At 34.8% G+C, this 22,380-nt stretch overlaps 1 protein-coding gene across 1 annotated transcript; it reads left to right on the top strand.

Annotated features, from left to right (window-relative positions):
* Positions 1 to 7,894: 7,894 nt before the first annotated feature.
* On the top strand, positions 7,895 to 21,470 carry LOC110464002. Its single transcript, XM_021519006.1, has 5 exons — positions 7,895 to 8,621; positions 15,954 to 16,044; positions 18,227 to 18,397; positions 19,178 to 19,345; positions 20,104 to 21,470. Exons 1-5 carry the CDS (start codon positions 8,301 to 8,303, stop codon positions 20,334 to 20,336), a joined length of 984 nt encoding a protein of 327 aa, XP_021374681.1. The 5' UTR covers positions 7,895 to 8,300; the 3' UTR covers positions 20,337 to 21,470.
* The last annotated feature ends 910 nt before the right edge of the window (positions 21,471 to 22,380 follow it).

The raw sequence follows: 22,380 nt of genomic DNA, 5'->3' as shown, positions 1-22,380 counted from the left end.
GCGGGGCCCCAAAGGGAACATTTACCAATATTTTCAAATTCTTATCCATTGATGACATGACAAGTATTGTATTTCACTTAGTTTACATGCTGATTTCCACATCACATCTAAACAATAAAATAAAGCTACCAGTACCTATGATATAACTCAGGTGACCGCTAAGGCCCTTGGGCCTCTTGTTTAATATTTAAATCTTAATGACATTCATCCCAGGGACAGCCATGGGTCCCACCCCCATTTGACCTTCTTAAAAGGGCTGTACACATGATACTGCTTAAGCTTGTCCCAAAGATAAATAGTGTTTTTAACACCTCCGGAATATCATCTTTATTTTTTCAATTTATATTTTATTAATTGAAATGACAGCCAATTTATTTTGGATAGATTATTGAAGTTAAAAACTCTTTACAAGAATAAAAAAAAAACTATGGAAACAAATGATCGCCGATCTGTGCGGTAAATTTGACTCATATCAAACCTTTAAATTCATGTGTTATCATTATGCTTATATATTTCATTAAACAAAATCGTTTTTGATGCATTTTTAAACAAATGATTGAAAATATTAAAACATATCCAATGTATTTGATAATTAAGCATTAAAGTGCAATCTGGTCAGAGTCATAGTCATATAAGTCTTAACGTTGTCGAAAAAATAAAACAAATCTGAAAAATTATCAATACTTGTTAGAACTACTTGTTTATAACTGAACTGTTAACAGACTGGTTACTGATATTTCGATTTGTTTAATAAACGACATCATATATCGGCTAGTTAAACAAATTATTATAATGACGTCACACTCGCAATGACGTCATAATCATCAGGCCTTTTTGATGGTCTAATAAATTTTAACAGAGTTTGGTAGGTATACAAGGTGGCGATACAGTGGATATCTCAATACGCAGACAATTAACACAGCTTTTAAAAGCATTAGAATACCTAGCATGCACCTTTAACAAATCAGTGTCGTTCGGCAAAGACCGATCCTCGGTGAAGCCATTAAAGATTCTAAAGCATAAAACACATATCAAACGCTGCTGTATATTGGAAATAATTATAAAGGAGAGCGGATCCGTGATGTTTTCTGTTTGTGAAAACGAATAATACATTGATTGTCTCTGTTATCAATATACCATTGTCATAAGAACGTTATCCGTCACCAGCTGCAGTGTCTACGTCAGTGGTTCTGAATAGTTAATTGTCTGAAACACAAAGGCAATTTCCATTCAGATCACCATTATCAAGGTAAATTTTCAATGGTAAGTTGGGACCGTTTACCTGTTACAGATAAGACTCATTATACTATTATAAAATATGTACCACATTCTAATCATATCGGCTATCCTATCACCTATTAATGCAAGTAAATCAATTTTTACTTAAACAAACGACCATTCCGTGCCATTCCCAGCTAGACACGGTCCTTAGACTCCAATTATACGTTTACAACTTATTCCACTATTCGTCTCTTTCTCTGTAATGCCAGTGTTCAGTAATTGAAAACTACATCTAATTAAGACCCTAAGTTTCACTGAAAAAATAAGTACATATACATCGAAAAGTTTCCTCGTTATGACCATAAATTGAAAGAAGGAAAGAAGGACATGTCTTTGGGAACTTTGAATATAAAAAGATGAACAAACAATAACGGCATTTTGAGTATAAAATGCAATGAGACCAGAACAGGTATTCGAACCCAGGTACTCCGATCATTATACTGTTGTTTTAACCAGCTGTGTTACCTTGGCAATGATAGTCTCGGTACAGTTGTATCTGAAATGGTTAATCAGAGAAGATTACTGTTTATACATGTACGTGAAATTACATTGAAATCACATAAACGTTTGCCTGCAATGAGGGCAGAGATCCTGTACTAAAACCCGCCTTATTTCCTGTTCCGGTTATAAAATAATAATACAATATATCTATTTATTTATTTTATTTATTTATCTTTTTATTTATCACTTTTTTATTGTTTCATTTATTGATTAATCTATTTTTTTAATTTGAAGATCAAATAAGTTTATATCTGTACGTGTACAGTGATATAATATGAAATAAGCCAATAGTACATTATTTGTACCAAACATGTAAACAGGTTAAGGCTGTTAGGTAGGGGCAAATATCTGTGACAAGAATAAATGTACAATAAAATCTTTATTTATTCTGCTACAATTATTAAACAAGTTATTTCAACTGTTATCAATCACATTTGTTGACCCGGAGCGTCTTAATGTTGGAGGAAACTCGAGTACCCGGAAAAAAACCACGTAGTTGGGCAGGTGTCCCAATACCTATACACGTCCGATCGGGGAATCGAACCCTGGCTACCTTGGTGAAAGGCACGTGCGCTATCCAGTGTGCCACCCGACCACCCAAGCGACAAGCATGACGCCAGACAGGTTCAAAGTGTTTTAGATAGCCGTTTACCTACATTTGACTGACAGGTGCCATATCAGCTAACACATTAAACTGAAGCCACATTTTATTTTTTTATTTTTTTTATAAATTTGAAAATATGTTTATCTATTGTTGCTATGATTTATGTCAGTCCCAGACAAATCTGAAGTTTAAAGGCTGTATTTCTTTTTCCTGTAGTAGTCGTCTTTCAATTATGTTTATAAAGATTAATATCTGGCCGTCTTGTAGTGAAAGCGATGTAAGATATATTTTTCGTTATCTGTTAGATCAATAATTCAACATTGCATGTACATAGTTTGTAGTAATTGCTTCGCTGTATGTTGCTATATAACAAATATTTCTGATCATTTTTACAACAATGGCCGTGGGAATATTCACAGAGCATGTTCAAATTAAAGGGGTTCGTCTTATAATCGATGCTGCTGCGCATATATGCATTTTTGAACGTAATCATACTTTGTACACATTGAGTGAATCTTAACAAAAGTATTTCGTGATTTTTTTAAACCATTGTATTAGCAGTTCAATTTATTGAGGTTTAGAATTAATTGTACAACCGACAACCATTTTTCTCAAATGAAACTGGTCTAGGGAATCTTGACATATGTTCTGTATTTTTGTACTGTACATTTGATTGTAGTTTCAGCTTATTACTAGCCATGATGTACTGTTAACGTATATGATAAGTACTGTGTATGTCAAACCAATGCAAAAGTGTCAATAAAATATTGATTTCTTGCAAAGTGTTTTTCATGAAAAAATACAAGAGAATAATGAAGTTTCAACAGAACCATAATTCGAACTCAAAATCAATAAAATTAGGGCAAAATAATTTTACAAAAGAAAGATACGATTGGCTTAAAAAATGATATTAAGACCCGGTGTTCCGAAAGGGTAAGCGTCTTCTGCTTCATTGACGACTCCCGCCATGTAAATCTAGATCACATTCTAGCAATTTACAGTCAGAAATAAACTTGTGGCACTAGATATTGACAAAAGAGTACGACATAAAACACACCACGTACACAGAACATAACAAGATGTCATTGTCAAAAAGACACCAAAACAAAATGAAAAACATCATGATTATTCACATTTCTTAATGATTGACATTTAATATACCTCTAGACATAATTGCCCTAGCCTATTTATGGAATTTTAATATCTTCTACATATGAAGTGTTTTTCGATAATTCTGTTTAAAGTCAGACCTGAAAATAAATGTCCCACCCTGTATTCCTCCCCTTGCTTCCTCATCCCGGCTGCCTTTAGGCTCCATAAAAGGGGTTTAAGGAAGGGAGATCACTCCGTGGCTCTGTCATCGAGATATGGATTACGTCACGGTAGGGAGGTAGGGATATTTGAAACTTTTGTTTTTAGGCTACAAAGATGGTTGTAGGTATTGTATATGCATACAAAAGTTATGGTATGTATTACATCATGAAAATTGGTTTTACTTCAAAAACCTTAATTTGACAACACTTTCGTAATATCATCTTCATGTTTTCAATTTGAATTTTATAAATAAAAAACACGGCCAATATATTGCGGTTAAAAGTTAAAATAATTTACATGAATAAAACAGGTACAACGTCTGGAGTACTCTTATGGAGTGACTGATACCGCACTATGCTGGATACAGTCATACCTGAGTGAACGACGACAGTGTGTATTCGAACCCAGGAACTCCGATCATTATACTGTTGTTTTAACCAGCTGTGTTACCTTGGCAATGATAGTATCGGTACAGTTGTATCTGAAATGGTTTATCAGAGAAGATTACTGTTTATACATGTACGTGAAATTACATTGAAATCACATAAACGTTTGCCTGCAATGGTAGGGGTATACTTTGACAGTTCTCTGAACATGGAGAAACAACTTAACGCTATTGCCAAATCCTGTTACTACCAGATCAGGAACATCGGCTGTATTCGGCAGTTTCTAACTGCAGATGCATGCAAGATTTTGGTGCATTCACTTGTTACCTCTCGGTTGGATTATGGTCACGCCCTGCTCTGTGGTATATCTGACAAACTAACTAGTCGTCTGCAGAGGGTTCAGAACACTGCAGCACGGCTAGTTACTCGGACTCGAAAGAGAAAGCACATCACACCTGCGTTTTATTCGTTGCACTGGTTACCTGTACGATACAGGTCGCAGTACAAAATTCTGGTATACACATACAAGGCACTGAATGCAACAGCTCCTCATTACCTACATGAACTTGTTACCCTGTATAAGCCGTCAAGATCACTGCGGTCGGAGTCAGAATCTTTGTTGTGTGTCCCAAATTCTCGTACTGTGACCTACGGAAACAGATGCTTTGGGAGGGATTCGGCTACGTTGCGGAATAGCTTACCATCTGTTATTAGGAAGTCGAATACCCTGGCAAAGTTCAAGAGGGAAATATAAACTCACCTCTTCATGTCTGCATTTTAGAATCTTTGCAAAGACGTCATGTAAATACCACCCTTTTATTTGTTCAATTATGTGCACATTGCTTGTGAAATGTATGAAAATGATTGCAAGCCTTTGTTGTTTGTTTTTACAATTATAACCATTACTATTATCCATATGTTGTAAAGCGCCTTAGAGTAATTTTACAAATTATATAGGGCGCTGTATAAATGCTGTATATTATTATTATTATTTATGGAAATTAATGATCTCCGATCTGTGCGGTAAATTTGACTCATATCAAAGCTTTAAATTCACGTGTAATCATTATATCTCTATATTTCATTAATTAAATTCGTTTCTGGCGCATTTTGATACAAATAATTTCAAACTTTAAAACATATCCAATATATTTGATAATTAAGCATAAGAGTGCACTCTGGCCAGAGTCATAGTCCTATAAGTCTTAACATTGTCGGAAAAAAAAGAAAAAAAAATGAAAAATTGTCAATCCTGTTTAGAGCTACTTTTATGTAACTGAACTGTTAACAGACTGGTTAATGCTATTTCGATTTGTATATTTCTTCTTCATATTTGAAGTAGAATTTCTAATAAACGAAACAGCAGATAACGGTCAGGTAAACAAGTTATTATAATGACGTCACAATCGCGATGACGTCATAATCATCAGGCCTTTTTGATGGTCTAATAAATCTTAACAGAGTTTAGTAGGTATACACAGTGGCGATACAGTGGATATCTCAATACGTAGACAATTAACACAGCTTTTAAAAGCATTAGAATACCTAGCATGCACCTTTAACAAAGCAGTGTCATTCGGCAAAGACCGATCCTCGGTGAAGCCATTGATGATTCTAAAGCTCACAAAAGAATAAAACTAACGACCACATTTCCAACGCTGCTGTATATTGGAAACAAATTATAAAGGAGAGCGGATCCGTGATGTTTTCTGTTTGTGAAAACGAATAATACATTGATTGTCTCTGTTATCAATATACCATTGTCATAAAAACGTTATCCGTCACCAGCTGCAGTGTCTACGTCAGTGGTTCTGAATAGTTAATTGTCTGAAACACAAAGGCAATTTCCATTCAGATCACCATGATCTAGTTAAATTGTCAATTGTACGTTGGGACCGTTTACCTGTTACAGATAAGACTCATTATACTATTATAAAATATGTACCACATTCTAGTCATATCGGCTATCCTATCAACTATTAATGCAAGTAACTCAATTTTTACTTAAACGAACGACCATTCCGTGCCATTCCCTGTCAGACACGGTCCTTAGACTCCAATTATACGTATACAAATTATTCCACTATTCGTCTCTTTCTCTGTAATGCCAGTGTTCACTAATTGAAAACTACATCTAAGTAAGACCCTAAGTTTAACTGCAAAAATAAGTACATATACATCGAAAAGTTTCCTCGTTATGACCATAAATTGAAAGAGGGAAAGAAGGACATGTCTTTTGGAACTTTAAATATAAAAAGATGAACAAACAATAACGGCATTTTGAGTATAAAATGCAATGAGACCAGAACAGGTATTCGAACCCAGGAACTCCGATCATTATACTGTTGTTTAAACCAGCTGTGTTACCTTGGCAATGATAGTCTCGATACAGTTGTATCTGATATGGTTTATCAGAGAAGATTACTGTTTATACATGTACGTGAAATTACATTGAAATCACATAAACGTTTGCCTGCAATGAGGGACCCGGACAAAAAACCAGAACATAACAAAATGTCATTGTCAAAACGACATCAAAACAAAATGAAAAACATCATGATTATTTACATTTCTTAATGATTGACATTTAATATAGTCTAAACATATTTGTCTTAGCCTTTTTATTTAATTTCAATATCTGCTACATAAGAACTATATTTCGATAATTCTGTTTAAAGTCAGACCTGAAAAAAAAATGTGCGTTAGCATATCTGATTAGTGTACTCCAAGTATGACAGACACCGAAATCCTACGCACAGCAACATGTAGCATAGCTTCTATTTAGCAATTCTACAGTAAGTAATTATTCAGGCCGCGACGATGAATATATAGATAGGCTTCTAACAGCGCAATTGTTTTATTATATTATTAGATTACTGAATCATATTAACATTTTGACAATATAACTAATCAAGTTTAGTGCATCAATATTACCATTAGTATCCTTTTTGGACGGTGCTTCATAGTCGTAAACACCTGCTTAGTTTTAAGTATGGATATGTCATCAAACTGCGAGGAATTTCCATCGAGCTATTGCAAATTACTCATGGGTGAACTCCCCAAAGAACAATAAAAGTTTGTAATCAATACGTCGTTAGACCAGCTATACACTGATGTAGTAGTTTCTTGCCTATCAGCTCCTTTACATATTAATCAAATATTGATATATATTTCTTCACGCTTTTCGAGCATATTGTAGTCAATGGTGTAATATCATTGATATACTTACGATCATTTTAAAATGAATTTATACTAAGTTTTCATATTTTTTTATTAAATACAACGCATAAGAACTTTTTTTATAGCGGAGTCGATATCAAATTGTATTAGCATAATGGTAATTTTAAGTCACTTCTTTTCAAATTATCCTACTGTGTTAACGTGTGGTTATTTTATATATATTATCAGAAATTTTTCATTTGAAATCCATGGATTTGCACAATAATTATTTATGTTTTTATAATAATGAAAATATTAACTATGTATATATCAATTTATTATATTTTATTCCGCTGAAGAATTTGAAACACTCCACATGTGTTGAGTGCATGAATGACAATGGTAAATGTGAATGGGTTTTTTTATCTACATATTACCATGAGATCGGTAACCCGATCTATGTATGCTAATTACCTATTATAGAAATTTAGTGTTTGGATTTGTTTCCGCTTTCGTCATTTACGTTTAGAACAGTGTGATTGGATATTCTACATGTCGGTCTGGCCACGGATGAACCCGGACATACACGCACGTGTTCATATAAACAGGTGTGTCATTTAGAACATGCCTAGTATTCACGTATCTTCTCCCATGGTGAAGGGTTAATAATCTATATCTGCCCACTCGATCAACTATTGTTTGCTTTTGTCTTTAAACAGAACACAGGATTTGGATTCCTGGATGTGGCTAAACAATGTTTCTTTGTTGAAAGTTTATTTATTGTATCCCACCTCTGGTACGTGGTGATATAGTGTTGCATGGATTTAGATCTGCGGTATATGGTCAATAAGATATCAAGTTGGTATCGTTTTTTCTTTTCTTTTTAAATCAGATATTTGACATTGTATAATTGATCTGATCAATCTTATTTCTATGGCTAATAGGATAAACTCACTTTACTCGCCACTCGACGTTTGAAACCTGATACCTGGAACTAAGGAGAAACAGTGAATACTTGCACTTGGCATAATTTTGTGAACAAATAAGACAAAACTATGAAGTTTGAGGAGTTTATATGCGCAGTTCTGCTGTTATTATGTACAATACATCAATTTGTATTAACTCAAAAGAGTTATGAGGTTGACTATTCAAGTTTCCGCCCCGGGAAACAAATGCGACCGTCCAGTATCTTTCTTACAGTGAACCGTTTTACCATTGTAAGGTGTATCAAGGAATGCTTAAAATACAGACGATGTGGGGCCATAACGTTCAGCTCACTGGATTCGAGATGTGACCTAGGCGACGCTCGTCCAACGATCTTAACTGTCAATGACCAGAATACAATGACCAGTGGTCAGTATTGGACACCTCCAGAGGTGAGTTAATGCATGATACATGTTTGTTATTATTTCCGACAAAAACACTTTTTTCTTACTTAATAATACATATATATATTATATACATTACATCTCCAGCACACACGCAGGCATACACACATAGAGAGATATTGGCCAGGTGGCATAGGACTTGTAGTTAGCGCCTGATAAGGCAGCTCCTGCAAATTCCTAATGTATTTGCTAATTTTTATTAATTGTATATCTATGTACAGTAAAGCGCTTTAGAGTGGCTTATGTTAGCTAGATAGGGCGCTATATCAAATGTTGTATATTTATTTATTAATTTTATATGGCTTTCTGCATCGACCTGCTATTTTTCTAATAAGTGCTAGACAAGCACTACATTTTTCTTGTGATTATTTTACGTGACCAGCTGATTAACTCTGAACTCTGGTAGACTCTTTGTTTCAGAACTTAGCCGTAATTATGTTACTGAAATGTATTAAGTCGTTTAAAAAAAGGTTAAACATTGCAGGCGAAAGTTGTAATTTTCTAAGGTTTAAAGAAATCAATAGACCCTTTTTTTCTTTTTCTGCTGTATTTTTACAAAAGTATCAGAATTTCAGACAAAAATGTCCATTCTGACCTTTAATGCCACTGATGAGTCCGAAATGGGGAAAAAAACAAATGGTTTATTCACGAATATCTCACTGCTTTTCTTCGATTTATTTACAAAAATTAATGCGTTGATTGTTTTACTTGATTTTTTCTTACATAGTGCACTGTTGTTTTTTTTATTATCTATTCAAATATGATATTGTCCAGCGGATTTGTTCTGAAGGTTTTTATGTCTTTGCGTGTCAAAATAAAAGGTTACATTATATATTTCATCTTACAAATGATAATGATATTAATATAATTTAAATGTACGTTAGTAATTTATATATTTTTTACATAATGCTGCATCCTAAATTTTTTTAAACTTTAATTAGATTTAATGTTAACTTAAGTCTGAACGTTTACAGTTCAGGAAGTCCTTTTGTAAATAAGTTACTTTAAAAATAGTACTTTTTAGCAATCATTTGGAATTTGTATTTGGATTACTTGAAGCCAATTAGCGGTGCTGGAGGCCATAAAGAAAAAAAATGCAAAAGCAAGAGATAAAATCAAAATCATTTTTTATGAAATTGAAAAAATAACAGGTACCGGGTGGTTCTGTGCTCTTTTTCTAAATATCAACATAATTATATTGTCGCCATGACCAATTTACAGTGACATCTACATTTTTTTCATTTACAATAAGTCATACAGGAACAAGCATTTCAAATGTATTTGTTTTTTATGACGTCAAACAAAGATGACGTCAACCCACACGTATACGGACATACTTCACTGCCATGCATTCTATAATAATATTTGTATGGCTGTCCTTTTTCATGACGTTATGATGGAAATATTTTTGACAAATATTTAAAAGGTGGTTATAAGTTTCAGTTACGTGCTGTCGCACTTTCCATCCCTAGTATGGAACATAATGTTCATTTATCTCATTTCAAAACTCCCAAAGGACAAATAAAATAAAAAGTTAAAACATGTTATTGAAAAGCAAGCTACATTACGTTTGTAAGATGAATTAAACATCATGCAAAAGCAATGTTTTACATAACAAAAATGCAGCGCTAAGTTAATTTCACAATTTTGACAAAAATTCAAAAGGTGGTTTTAAGTTTCAATTACGTGCTGTCGCCACTTCCCATCCCTTGTATGAAACATAATGTTCATTTATCTCATTTCAAAACTCCCAAAGGACAAATAAAATAAAAAGTTCAAACATGTTATTTAAAAGCAAGCTATATTACGTTTGTTTGATGAATTAAACATCATGCAAAAGCAATGTTTTACATAACAAATGCAGCGCTAAGTTGGGGTACTCAATTATACAGCTACGCAGATTGGATTAATCAGGGTAAAATGTTCTGTGACATAACACAACATTTGTTAATTGATACCAATGATGTTAGAATCAACTACCTTACGGACTTCTCTTTTTGTAAAGCTGACAATTTGGTAACCATATTGATTATCTTTATCATTCAACTCTTCATGTATTGTGTTTTGCTTTAAGTGAAATGTCAAGTCACTGACTTATATTTGTATAATTTTAATTAGCGTAGACATAAATTAACGCAATAATTAAAGTGAGAAATGTGCTACAATTAGAAAACCTTTACAGTACTTAAGAAAAAATATTTTTGAAATTCTTGATACATTTTCGCGATTGTACTTCAAGTATTTAAAACTAATTCTTATTGAGTGTAATGAAATATATGGGTGAGGAAATAACTTAATAGTGGTCCTAAATTTTGTATGTGATTATTATCATCCATGATGATGTGTATACTAATTGCTTTGAAAGTTTTAAAGTGCATTACGCTAGCATTGGCTTAAAATAGCTACCCTAAAATGTCGATAATCAGCCTGATTTGTCGATTATCAGCCTTATTTGTCGATAATCAGCCTGATTTGATAACCGTGCAGCTATTACCAATGTAAGCCTTATATTCATTGCAGTCAATTACATCTAGAAAAAAAGCCGTTTTTGAAAATATGCATTTGATTCCAGGTGAGAGCCACATTTTCTCTCTTTTAACAGATTTCAGAGATATTCATCTCATTGCGCTTCGATAATTAAACTGTATTGAACATAGGCCGGCTTCGAAAAGTAACCTGGGATTCATTACCGCATCTTATAATCGAGATTTAATGGTAAAAGTGTAAAAGAAATATCTATGATTATAATCGAAAAAATAAATAAAAATAATCACAAGTGTTACATATACAAACAAAACACATTTTCTCAGACTCACATCCATACATTCAAACTAACACTTAGTCATCATCTACAACAACAACAACAACGACAACAACATTTTTTCATCATCATAATCAACATTATATGCTATCATCTTACATCATCATTATCATCATCATCATAAGCCATCATTTTACGTCATGGATATCATCGTTATGGTTATCATCATCAACAACAACAGATTTGGTTGACACATTGATATTCATAGATACTGAATGTTGACCTACAGCTGTAGTCGAGATGTAGAAAAGTTTTGTATCACAACCAGTTAGTGATTATGTTTGACGATTCGAATATCGGTTTGATGCGTCATTAAGTTTTTGTATTACTCCTCAGTGTGCATACGCATACGATTATAATTGACGTTGGTCATGTATTGCTAATTGGAACATATTTTACACCTTGTGTATATACGCTTCATTGATCATTTGTTTGATGAAGGTGACAGAGTACGTACAAATCGAAACGTCACACGTTAACACTTACTGGTTTTGATACATAACCTTTCTACAATTCATACATTTCAATCTGAAGCAAATGTTTACATTTACTATACCATAAAACTACAGTCCTTAATAGGTATAAATAATAGTTTTATTTCTGTTGTACATTCAGATATAAGCTACCTGTTTGATTCACAAGCTACGATAACTTCCTTACTCCAAATTTGTAATTGTTTTTATTGTGTCTTCCATTGAATTTTCCATGTTTTACTAAGCTCCTGCAGTTATAATAGTGAAAGGTAATTGTATTCGCATACTTTTGGTTTGTTTGTGGTCCTATTAACAGCTATGGTGATTTAAGGACTTGCAAGGTTTTGGTGATGGAGGAAATCCGGAGTTCCCGGAGAAAAACCACTGACCTACGGCGAGTACCTAGCGACTGACCCACGGAGGCCTCGAACCCGCGCCTTAACCACTTGACCACCGCAACCCCTATAATCGCATAAGCTTTCCATGCACGTTATACATTTGTACTTGAGAACTCATTTTATTTCATAAGATACATAAAAGACGAAAGCCGATTACAATTTCAAAAAAGTTCAGAACCTTCCATGGTCCACACACCTATGCTTAATGCTATATAGAGGTAGCAAACACAACTTGGTTACTACAAAATATATTTAAATCGACATTTCCAGCAGAAATGCATTTCATTTAAGTATATTAACATTTGTGCTGCAATCCACTTTATAAACATTACCAGCAGAAATGCATTTATTAACCTTGTTCAATGAGAGCCTAGTTGCCGCGCTTCGGATAACATGGAGAATGCCCCTGCGTCAAACGCTCAAATGACTACGGTTGATTATTAGCGCCAATTTTATCTAAACAGGGATGTTCCGCCAATGTCCTTTAAAGGACGACGAGTATACAAAACGCAGTTTAGACATTAATTATTTAAGAACAAGGAAATAATATTAAACAATTGTTCTCTAGTAAAAATATAAAAATATGGATTGAATGGCTTTTTTTCAAATTGTCATGCCTAGCGGGCTCCATGCAATATGGATGTCACCGATTAGCGTGCATACCGGCATGTACATTTTAAAAACGCCGTTCAATCCCTATGTAAACATGATCAAAGATAAGGAACCAAACCCACACAAGCTTATATGAAATATTGTAAGGATGTAAGCAATATAAGGTTTCCAAATAACCTGTTTGTTAAACCGGAATGGGCGATGTCCCTTAAACATCACAAATGTCTAATCATTACTGCAGTATTAAAAAACTACAGTCAGGTGAACTATGGAAAATCGAAAGCTTTTAAGTTTTTCTACTCACACAATCTACATTGTTGAAATCATTAAACTGTTGACGTCAATGAATATCATTACTTGTGTATAATTTTTATTTCATGTAGATTTATTTGATTTTTGGCGTAGAACCCTTTTGGAAAAGCATACATGTCAGGGGCCGAGGTGGCCAACTGGTTAAGGCGTCTGACATTCTGCTACCACTAGCCCTTCTTCACTGGGTCGCGGGTTCGAGGCCTACATGGGTGAGGTACCAGGTACTACCGCAGGTTGGTGGGTTTTTCTTCCGGTACTCCGGCTTTCCTCCACCACCAGAACCTGGCACGTCCTTAAATGACCATAGCTGGTAATAGGACGTAAAATACAATTAAACCAATTGATATATTTTTGTGGCGACATGTCGTGAGATTATCGACTTATCGTGATATCTTTATTGTTAAATAAATGCCCAGGCAACTCTTTTTAATATCAACTAAGCATGCTTTATAATTTACCGTAAAACAAATCATCGTGAAATACGACCCAGTTTCTATACTGTTGCAGTCTTTCAAGGACATACCAGCACTACATCTAACACTTTGAAGTCCATATTACACCGACGAAACTAATTAATTAAGGATTAATTGTTAAAATAAATTGTCCATATGGTTGAATACGTTTTGCGGTTTATTTAATTAGAGATTACGCTTACAAGAATACTCTCATATTCAACAATCAATATTCAGTGCTTATTCATAATGCTTGAACGTAAAACATGAACTTGAGTCATGATAAACAAACTACCTTATATTCCCCCATTGTCAAATAACAAAGCCATGTGTATCTCGATTAATGAGATAAGCGGCACTTTTTTAATTAATATTTAAATCCAATTTCTCGCCACTCCCCATAAAAAATCATTGATATAAGAGGTTGGTATGATCTATATGTAAGCGTTGCCACTCCTAACCATATGGGTAATTAGTTTTAGAGCTGGTATACATCTATGTAATTGGAACATTTATAAAGCCAGCACTTAGTGACATTAAGGATGAAGGTATCACGCTCATGGTTGATTACACTTGGTAATGGATGCAGTATGTCAAACATTACGCTTCATGAGTTTAATTATCTCCAACAAAGAAGATTTCACATGGATAATAGTATTAGTTATAATTATGAAACAAAAATGGCTTACAATCACCATTATACACTAAACAAGAGGATAATCATCGCAATGTGCACATAAATGAATAAATAAAGGGTGGTATGTACATGACGTCTGTGCAAAGAGTTTAATATGCAGATGTGAAGAGGTGAGTTTTGATGTCCTTCGTGAATTTGGCCAGGGTAAGCTATTCCACAACGTGGCCAAAACCCTCCCAAAGCACCGTTTTCCATAGGTCACAGTACTAGATTTTGGGACACACAACAATGATTCTGTTCCGATCGCAGTGATCGTGACGGCTAATACAGGGAAACAAGCTCCTGTATGTATTGGGGAGCTGTTCCATTCAGTGTCTTGTATGTGTACACCAAAATGTTGTACTTCTACCTGTATCGTACAGGTAACTAGTGCAATGAATATAGCACAGGTGTGATGTGATCCGTCTTTCGAGTACGAGTAACCAGACGTGCTGCAGTGTTCTGGACCCTCTGCAGACGACTAGTTAGTTTGTCAGATATACCACAGAGCAGGGCGTTACCATAGTCTAATCGAGAGGTAACAAAAGAATGCACCAAAACCTTGCATGCATCTGTAGTTATAAACTGCTGGATACAGCCGATGTTCCTGGTCTGGTAGTAACAGGATTTGGCAATAGCGTTCACTTGTTTCTCCATGTTCAGTGAACTATCAAAGTATACCCCTAGGTTTTTAACAGCTGGGACAGTCTCAATAGTTCTGGCACTGACCTTGAGCTGAAGAGCCATTGTTTGCTGACACTTAAGAGAAAATACGATTAGTTCCGTCTTATCCTGATTAAGCTTTAGCATGTTGACGTTCATCCAGGTACTGAAATCTGTCAGAAAAGCTTTCAGATTTTCTGAAATTGTATCCCAACTGTCCTGTGGTTTGATTACCATCTAAATGTGTGTGTCATCAGCATAGCAACGATAGCGAAGGCTATGGTGACGACAAATCTCTCCGATCGGTTTGGAGTACAGGCAATATTTTTGTGGTCTTAACACCGACCCTTGAGGAACCCCGAAATCTAGTACTTTTTCATTTGAGGTGGTAGATCCGATAGCAACACACTATCATCGTTCACTCAGATAAAACTGTACCCAGCATAGTGCGGTATCAGTCACTCCATAAAAGTACTCCATACGTTTATAAAGTATGCCATGGTCGATGACGTCAAATGCAGCTGACAAATCCAGCATGACAAGCACCTCCCTGCACTTGTTATCTAATGCAGAAGCTATGCCATTATGTACACGTAGGAGGGCCGTCTCAGTAGTGTCCCATGCGGTAGGCCGATACCAGATTTTCTGAATCTGTATCCCAACTGACCTGTGGTTTGCTACAGACCTAGAAACTACATATCAGCAGAGTGCTTTATTATGTTTGCGAAACAAATGCCAAAATAAGGAGGCTCAAAAATACTACTGAAAATTATATACAAATATTTTGATTATTTTCAATGGTTTCCGTTTGTCACAAAAGTGATTTAGAATAGAAAATTAGGTCAAATTTTCCCAAAGAACTTAATATTTGTTTTCAGTAATGGGCAAAATGCTAATGATTTCTGTACTGCAGGCAATCAGTGGGAATTGTGTCAATCACAACTGCAGTAACGAGGAGAGGTGCATGGACTTCACCAACGAGCCTGTTCGATGTCAGACTTTTGGTGAGTAGATAATTCTACTTTCAGGATATTTCAATTTCTACTAAACTTCGAATCAATACAGCATAGTGCTTTAAATTCGCGAGGTCAATGTTTCGCGATTCGCAGGGGTAACAGTTTGCAGTGAACACCCGCTTTGACATTTCACACATCACTTACATATCTGTTGTGTTTGTTGGGTTCTTGAGCATAAATACACATATCAGATTGAACACACTGCTGCTAGCCATCTTTAATGGCGGGCTCATGACACTTTCACAAATTTTAACATGCGCAGCATAAACCGGAAACATGCGGCACCGTTAGGGAGTGACTACATTCAGGATAATAATCCGGATAGAAACTAGTCTATACATAACAGTATCAAAACAATTTGAAATCACCAGTGACTTAACACGAAATAAGTCACTGTTGTGGAAGTGATACTATAGTGTAGGCCAATGTGCCTTTGGACAAGATATCGTACACAGGTAAGTACAAAAATACTATAGTACATATACGTAATCGGAGTGAGCTAAATGTAATCATACATTGGTTTTCCTTCCACGATTATCTAACTAACACTCGTATGATTGGTGAGATTTGTGTTGTTTTTACTTGACTTTAAGTTGTCAGCTGATCAGTGTGTTATGATATGGTATGGCTAGAAAGAGCAGCCTGAGATAAATCAGTAAGAGTTACTTCCCTTTGTGGGGTAATCCGGAATATTATGTAAAGAATTGTAAACGATTAGAATATTAGAAGAGTAATAAAAACCAAGATGGAAGATCAGAGCAAGCAACGGTTTCACGTGTTTTTCTATTCTTTACTGCCAAGCGAATGTTAAAATCTCCTGCAAACGCTACAAGTGATATATCATTTAGGCACGTTAATTGTCGGCAGAAGTTTATTTAAGGTAGATAACTCTGGTACTTCCGGCGGAATAGTTACAAACCTCGCCGGTAAAGCTGCATTTGGTATATTTTACAAAAAGCTCTGAAATACAAGAACGACATTTCATCAGTTTGTTTGGGGACTCATTAGGAGCACAATCTTGTCAGAAGTGTCTCCCATGCTCTGATTTTATTTCAGTTCTAACACCAATTTTCATTGGAGAAAGAATTACTTAATATGTTTAGCTGACCATGGTTTATTCTTATATAGGAATATGTTTGGAAACCAATCCTCTATTTCGGGTTAATTAAAATGCACTTTAAATGTATGTCACTGTGTTGTTTTTTTATTAGGTACATGTAACAATACGGTTCTATGACGGTGTTACCTCCTCATAACGTCAGTGATTGGTTTAAAGTTTCGCTGATATTTCAAATTCGCGAGCTTTGGGTAAAACGCAAATAGAGCAAAAATAAAACCCGTGAAAAATAACCGCTATACAGTATACCTACTAAATATTATGAAGGTGATTTATTTCAGTCGGCGTAAGAATACGTTAACACATTATGTATGTAGCGTTTCAAAGCCATCGCATCAATTTCTGTTTTGCATTATTACGTCATACATGAGCGACATCAAACAATGAAGGATCCTTTTATTATTTGACTTAGAATATCAAGTATTTTTGTAAATAAAGACGATGCAGATAGACTGATGATCCTTAAAGACACACTGCTGTCTTCCGTTTGTCTACAAGTCTTTACTATGTCACTGACTTGCTGACAATAAACTGTCACTCAAGTGAAGAAAAACACGAAACTGACCAAGGTATATGTGTGTCATAATAGGGTAAAACATTGTACAAAGAAAACCAGTTTATTTATTACAACTCACTCCAATCATGTACATGTTCTATAGCATACAAGTACTTACCTGTTTCAAGAAAAGCTCCAGACGAACAACTTTAGGCAAAACTTCTTTTTTGTTGTTTACAACTGTTAAAACTATCGTCCAAAAATGTATAGCTATATCTAATTCGTATGCATACTTTTAAAATGTCGTATAAAGAACTTGTTTTTCGAGGGCAATTTTTATCAGATTTAATTTTTAATTTTCAATTACTCTGTGGGTAACTAAATGACGTATCACTTGTGTGGAAATTTGCTTTGTATTAATTGAATAATCGCCAGAAGCAAGTCCATGAAACAAAAGGAATAAACAGTAGGTATTCAGTAAAGTGACGTCACAGTGTGATTAAACATATTGTGTAGAAGAGCTTGATATGAAACAAAGTTTTTCTCTCTCTCGACAGAATGCCCTCCGTATGTCGGAATAACCCATTCCATCGAAACCTCGACTGGAGCTCGTGCTTTCGGACAGGAGTTCCCTATCGTCTGCCCAGGTGGCTTCCTGCCTAATTTCGTAAAGACCACGTGCGGGGAAGATGGACAGTGGACCATGCTAACCAGCGTGTCGTGTCTTAGTAAGAATCTTCACATTTTGTATTGACCACTGCAAGACCAGGGCCATTATTCATGAAACTGTTCTTATGCTCAAGCAAGCATTATGTGCTCAAACAAATCTTCTTGTAACTCTGTTATTTTACTCTGGCGTGAATTCCAAACCGGCAACAAAATCCTCGCTAATACGTCACAGGAGAAACATTCACAAAACGGAGAACTCGTGAAACTGTACTCTCGTCTTCTACACAACCTCCTACGTTTTATTATGTTTCGGGTCGTTTTAAATATTCCTTTCGTGTCATTCGACTCATACCTAATATTGGACTGTTGGCCCTTTGAACAATCATACTATTTTTACAAATTTACGAATTTGGTTTTAGACACGAACGGAAAACGGTATTGATAGGTTCCCTGTGCTGAAGTCATCTTCGAAAGTCCAGGAGTTACGCTCATTTACGTTCTCTGCATCCCCGTGATATTTCAATATGACGACAGGTTCACGCTTCTAATGTTTTCACGGCTCGTCATGACATCATAACAACACACATAACATTGTTCTATGCATGAAATCTCTTATGACGATATACAAACAGTATAAAGTATTTACACTGCATACTACTCGATGTTGGAGTTACACACACTATCGGAACTTTAATTGCGAGTTACCTCCCGTTGAACGCTGTAATGCTGTTATAAGTTATAAATCTTAATAGCTACCTTCTACGTAATGCAATCTGCGACGTTATTTTATGAAATATATTTCTTGTTATCATGATTGTGTTCCTTTTTTTATTTTACAGACTGTACCACACCTATCTATAAAAACAACACCATTGTATCCTGCTACAACTACCCCAGTCTTGCGAAGCAAACTTACGCTTCTGCTAAAAATGTGTGCGAGGCGGTCGGAGGAAAGCTTCCCCGGATTGACGGCGAAGTCAGCGACTCGTACTTCAGGACAGCTACAGGTTAGGCATTGAAAAAGTACAGTAAAACCTCGCTATACTGTCACCATTTTTCCAGTGGAAAAATGGCATAATAAAGGGGTTTGGCGATAAATTGAGGGGGAAATATAAAGGATTGTTTACGAAACGAAATGAGCTATGAAATAAGTTGGCGGTTAGCGAGGGGACAAATGAAACGAGGGGCATTATATCGAGGTCTTAATGTATGTGTCTGTTCACGGTAATGACTAGGAAAATATGATATGATTATATAATTTCTTTTTTTCTATGTTGAATAATTTGACATTTGACTTTCGTTTCTGTATCACAGGAAACATCGTGAACTTTGCCTTCTATGCATGAAATATTATCCTTCCAGATTAATACATGGTTTCGCCTTTGATTTGTTGTGAAGGATCACATTGTGTTTCGTTTTGTGTTCATATCACTTCAGTTCCTGGTGTTGTCTTTTTGGTGTTACCATTAAGCTACTATTTTGAAACTGTGTTCATATTTTGTTATTAGTCTATTTAAGTGGATCGTCGTTTCGTTTGTTTTTTCTCGGTGTTCGTGAAGTATTTTCGCGGTCCTCATAGCTGTCGTTCTGTGGGGGCTTTGAAATAAATTCCGATTGCGTCACCATGTATAATTTTCTCTGAAAGAATTCGTGGGTTTTTTTCTTTATACTTTTTTTGTTCGCAAATTGTTGACATTTACTTGAACATTGAGTTTTTATTTTTACGAATTTGTGTAAATCAAGTGTTTTTCTGTTTTACTTTCAGATGGCGTCTACTGGATTGAAGGTGGTACTGAGACGGACGCGGACAGTATGCAGTATGACGATGGGACCGTCATTACCTACAGGAACTACGAGGTCACCAACACTACAATATGTGGGGTAAATGCTACCGAGTGTGGAATAGCTATGAGTAGCTCTGCTAACGACAACCAAATGTTCATCAAAGACAAAACAACGGACCCTCAACTTGTCGTGTGTCAGATGGTTCTGGGATAGACCAAGTGAGCACGTGACTTTTGTTTCCAGCAGAACGCCTGAGACAATTTGAATCAATGTGTATCGCATTTGTGTGTCCATTTCACATCGGCTGAGCATCAGAAATTTACTGCAAATTATGTACCTTGTACCAGACATTGTGCTTTAAATATTATGTATCGCACATTATGTATCCCGTAATCTGTACCGGATATTAAGTATCAAATATTATGCATTAAGTGTTGTGCATTTCATGCAACATATACAGTGCATAAAACTGTATGCAAAACGCAATATTTACCATCGTATGGCATTGCCACTATATAACCCTACCAAATTCAGTTGGCATTCATGTAGGCTATGAATGCCATGGACCGATTGTTGACGTCATCATTGTTACGTGGATACCACTGACTCTACCAGGGCGAAGGCTGTTCAGTTAGTTAAACAAGCATACACGATACATACATTTTATTTGAACTAAATGCTGAATGATAATAAGTGTAATAGATTTTTTATGAGATGAACATATTACAAAAAAATGTAAATATAAATAATGAACTGCTTTATTATGCACGAAACATTGCACACTTAAGCAATATATGTATGTAATGTGGCTTTTATGTTTGTGTCATCATATTTTAATTTGTAAGTCATTTGCTATATAACTACTACTGCTTCTGCTACCGGTGACTTAAAGAAAATACCAGTGACTTAAAGAAAATAGCCAATTTTACCACTTTCAAACGAAAACTTACTAAATACTGTATAGCAATGTCTTAGATTTTAACTTGTTTCTCCATGTAAACAAAACTTGTAACTTTCTAAATAGACTTCTTATCTAAATTATATCAATATTTTAGATTATGCTTTATTAGCGTATAACTATGTCAATTTTTATTGTTTGCTATATTAGCATGTATGTATATTAGGCACATGCCATTTAATTGATGAAATACCTTTGCATGAAACTTTATGCATTCTGTGATACTCTTAACTAAGATAACTGTGATATAACCTTATATATGTCGATTGCATCAATATATATGTAACTTTTAACTCGCACATGTATTTCACTAGCAAGATTACCATGTTTATTTATATATCGATTGCGTAAATATGTTATTTTATCTAACACATGTATTTTACTAACAAGAGGACCATGTGGAAGATTAGCCTTTGGCTAAACATGTATTTTATCCTCAATAAATAAAGTTTATTATTATTATTATTACTGTATATATCTATATAAATGTGTCATTCGGTCGTGACCTCCGGGGGATAGAACCACGAATTTTAATACCGCGAACATAGCAAACAAAGAATCCGCGTAAACTTTCTTTTATATACATTATGTAAACTAGAACCGCGAAATAAAGATACCGCAAAAGCTGAATTTTGTATTAGTATATAGTCATTTATAGAATTGCTATCGACACCGATACATTTAACTATGTAACGCTTTATAGATGTGATAAGTTGTGAGATTAAATTTGACCAGACGATTGTAATGTTAGATAAATTGTCAATTGTAATGCTAGATGCCTGTTTCCCTATTTCTTTGATATGTCCTTAAATGAACATACAGAAAAAGTTTCGCCCTGCTATTTTTAGATATATTTCTCCAACTACAGGATGGTTTTACTGAACTACCTCTTCCATTTATCTGACAGATTTTCAATATTTTTGATTTCGTGTTGAATTTTACCTCTAGCTCAAAGGCAAAAAACGTGGCGAATATTTCCTGTTTCACAGTTAATTGTCGAGAATTTGAAGTTAGTGCAATAATGACCAGTGAGTTGGATTTTTTATGTCATTGAAATGAATATATGTACAGCTACATTTTGTCTTTAAATACACTGTTGAGTTTTTTAAATAAATTGACGAGTTCCACATTCTATTTTATTTTATTTTTAAATAAAGATTTTGCATCCACGAAATGATTTGTTTTAAAACCGTAACACAAAAAATCTGCAAATTGAATTTCAGTTTTATTTATGTTTATATTTACTGATTTACTTATACTTATTTGCATATAGATAACCTATTCTACGTCTTAACTGTC

This window comes from Mizuhopecten yessoensis, unplaced genomic scaffold (genome assembly GCF_002113885.1).
Source record: "Mizuhopecten yessoensis strain PY_sf001 unplaced genomic scaffold, ASM211388v2 scaffold10951, whole genome shotgun sequence".
Classification (NCBI taxonomy): domain Eukaryota; kingdom Metazoa; phylum Mollusca; class Bivalvia; order Pectinida; family Pectinidae; genus Mizuhopecten; species Mizuhopecten yessoensis.
The sequence above is the reverse complement of the archived record's forward strand: the minus strand, read 5'-3'. Positions and strand labels throughout refer to the sequence as shown.